Genomic DNA, 1,843 nt, shown 5'->3' with positions numbered 1-1,843 from the left:
GCCGCAAAGGCCACCGCCAGCGCGCGCGCGGCTGAGGCGGCGGAGGCGGCCGGGGCGGCGGAGTCGGGGGAGGGGCGCGCAGCGGACCGCCCCAGCGGCAGCTCCCAGGAGCCGACGCCGGCGCCGGCGCCGCAGGGGGATGGCGGTGCAGCGGATCGGGCGGAGGGCGGCACCGGCGGCGTCAAGGCGGTTGTTGCGGGCGGCGGCGGCGGCGGCGGCAACGTGCCGTACGAGTGGTCGCTGCGGCACCCCGAGCTGGTGCCTGTGCAGCTGTCCCCGGACGTGCTGCCGGACAAGCGCGTGGAGACGCTGCCGCGCCAGGTGAGCACGGGTCCCACGCGCGCGCGTGCCTGCTGGCGTCGCCGCCGCCGACGTGCCCAGGGAAAGGGGCCTGCCCTGTTGTGCGATTCATTAAGTGGCCACGTCAGACGGCGCCGTTTCAAGCACTCGACCCTGTCCATTCCCACGCCCCCGCACCGATCCCCCCCAACCCCTGCCAACCTGTCACTCGAACACTCCCACGCAATCGACATTCACATATCTATCTTCTGCACTCGTCAGTCTGCGTTTCTGTACCACACCTCAAGCCCCGGGCTCGCCCCACAAGCACCCCCAGCTCACCCACCAAATGTCTCCTGCTCTGACGCATGTACCCTGCCCCCTCCCCCTGCTCTCTCTCCCATCAAACAAACACACACACACACACGCACACACACACAACACATGTACACACAAACACACACACCAGGACAACTACTGTGACTGCGGCCTCTTCCTGCTGGCCTACCTCGAGTTCTTCGCCCACGCGGCGCCGCGCCACGGCCTGGAGCCGCGCCTCTTCGCGCCAGACAGACGGCCGCGCGGCGGCGCCGGTGAGTGCCGACCGCACGCAACAGCGCGCACCGGGCATCTCTGCCACCTCCAACTTTGCCATCACCCTGCTTCTTTCTGCCCCTGTCCTCACTCCGTGCTTTCCCTTGACCACGCCACGTCGCCACTGGGCACGTTGACCCGATCTCGTCACCTCCAACCACCCCTCCAGGGCCCGACGTGGCCTCGCCCGGGCCCTCCATGTCGTCGTTCCCCGGCTTCCTGACCGCCGACTGGTTCAGCCCGCAGAACGCCAGCCTGCTGCGCCGCTGCATCCGCGGCCGCATCCACCGGTTGCTTGCGGAGCAGGCGCGCGGGGAGGGGGCGGAGGCGGCGGCGGCGGAGCTGAGGCGGCTCGCGGACGAGGAGGAGGACCCGACCAAGCAGGAGTGAGCGGCTGCGTGTGGGGGGTGGGGGCTGTTTTGTGTGTGAGTTGTTGTGTGTGTGTGTGTGTGTGTGTGTTTGTGTTCTTGTGAGAGTGTGTGTGTATGCGTGTGTATTTGGGGAGGCATCCCCATGCCCTGGCGGGGCCGTGCCTGGCGAGGAAAGGGGTGGTCGGCGCTGGGCGCCCGGCAGGGTCGCGGATGGCGCTGCCCCCACCATACCGCAGCCCTGCCCACACCCAGACAACCTGGCGCGCTGCCCACCCCAAAAGAAGCCTCGCCCTGCCCACACCCAAAAAAACCCTTGGCGGCCCCAGGTACACCGTGCGCTACCTGGGTCCGCGCCAGTGGCTGGAGAGCTATGACATCATCCAGGAGACAATACGCAACCAGAGGGCCACGGAGGAAGCCGCCAGGGCACGGCGCCGCCTGGAGCGGGAGAACCGCCAAGCGCGAGAGCAGGAGGTCATGCGCGAGCGCGCGGCCGCCGCCGCTGAGCAGCGGCGCGGCGCGGGCAGCGCGGCGGCAGGCGCGGCGGCACCGCAGGGCTCGCCTGCGCGCGAGGCGGCGGCAGGCGAGGGCGTGGCGGG

General features: G+C 69.9%; 1 protein-coding gene across 1 annotated transcript in view; it reads left to right on the top strand.

Moving 5' to 3' along the window:
* The window catches only part of MNEG_12932 (hypothetical protein), a gene marked incomplete at both ends in the record, with an annotated part of 2,558 nt that extends 1,295 nt beyond the window's left edge, over positions 1-1,263 (top strand). Inside the window, 3 exons of the mRNA XM_014038597.1 lie at positions 10-321; positions 749-872; positions 1,043-1,263. Of these exons, the coding sequence (XP_013894051.1) occupies positions 10-321; positions 749-872; positions 1,043-1,263 (657 nt within the window). The remainder of the gene's footprint in view (positions 1-9; positions 322-748; positions 873-1,042) is intronic.
* Between the last annotated feature and the right edge of the window lie 580 nt (positions 1,264-1,843).

This window comes from Monoraphidium neglectum (genome assembly GCF_000611645.1).
Source record: "Monoraphidium neglectum strain SAG 48.87 unplaced genomic scaffold scaffold03524, whole genome shotgun sequence".
In the NCBI taxonomy this organism is placed as follows: Eukaryota; Viridiplantae; Chlorophyta; class Chlorophyceae; order Sphaeropleales; family Selenastraceae; genus Monoraphidium; species Monoraphidium neglectum.
Note: the sequence above shows the minus strand (reverse complement) of the source record. Positions and strands in the feature narration are given on the sequence as shown.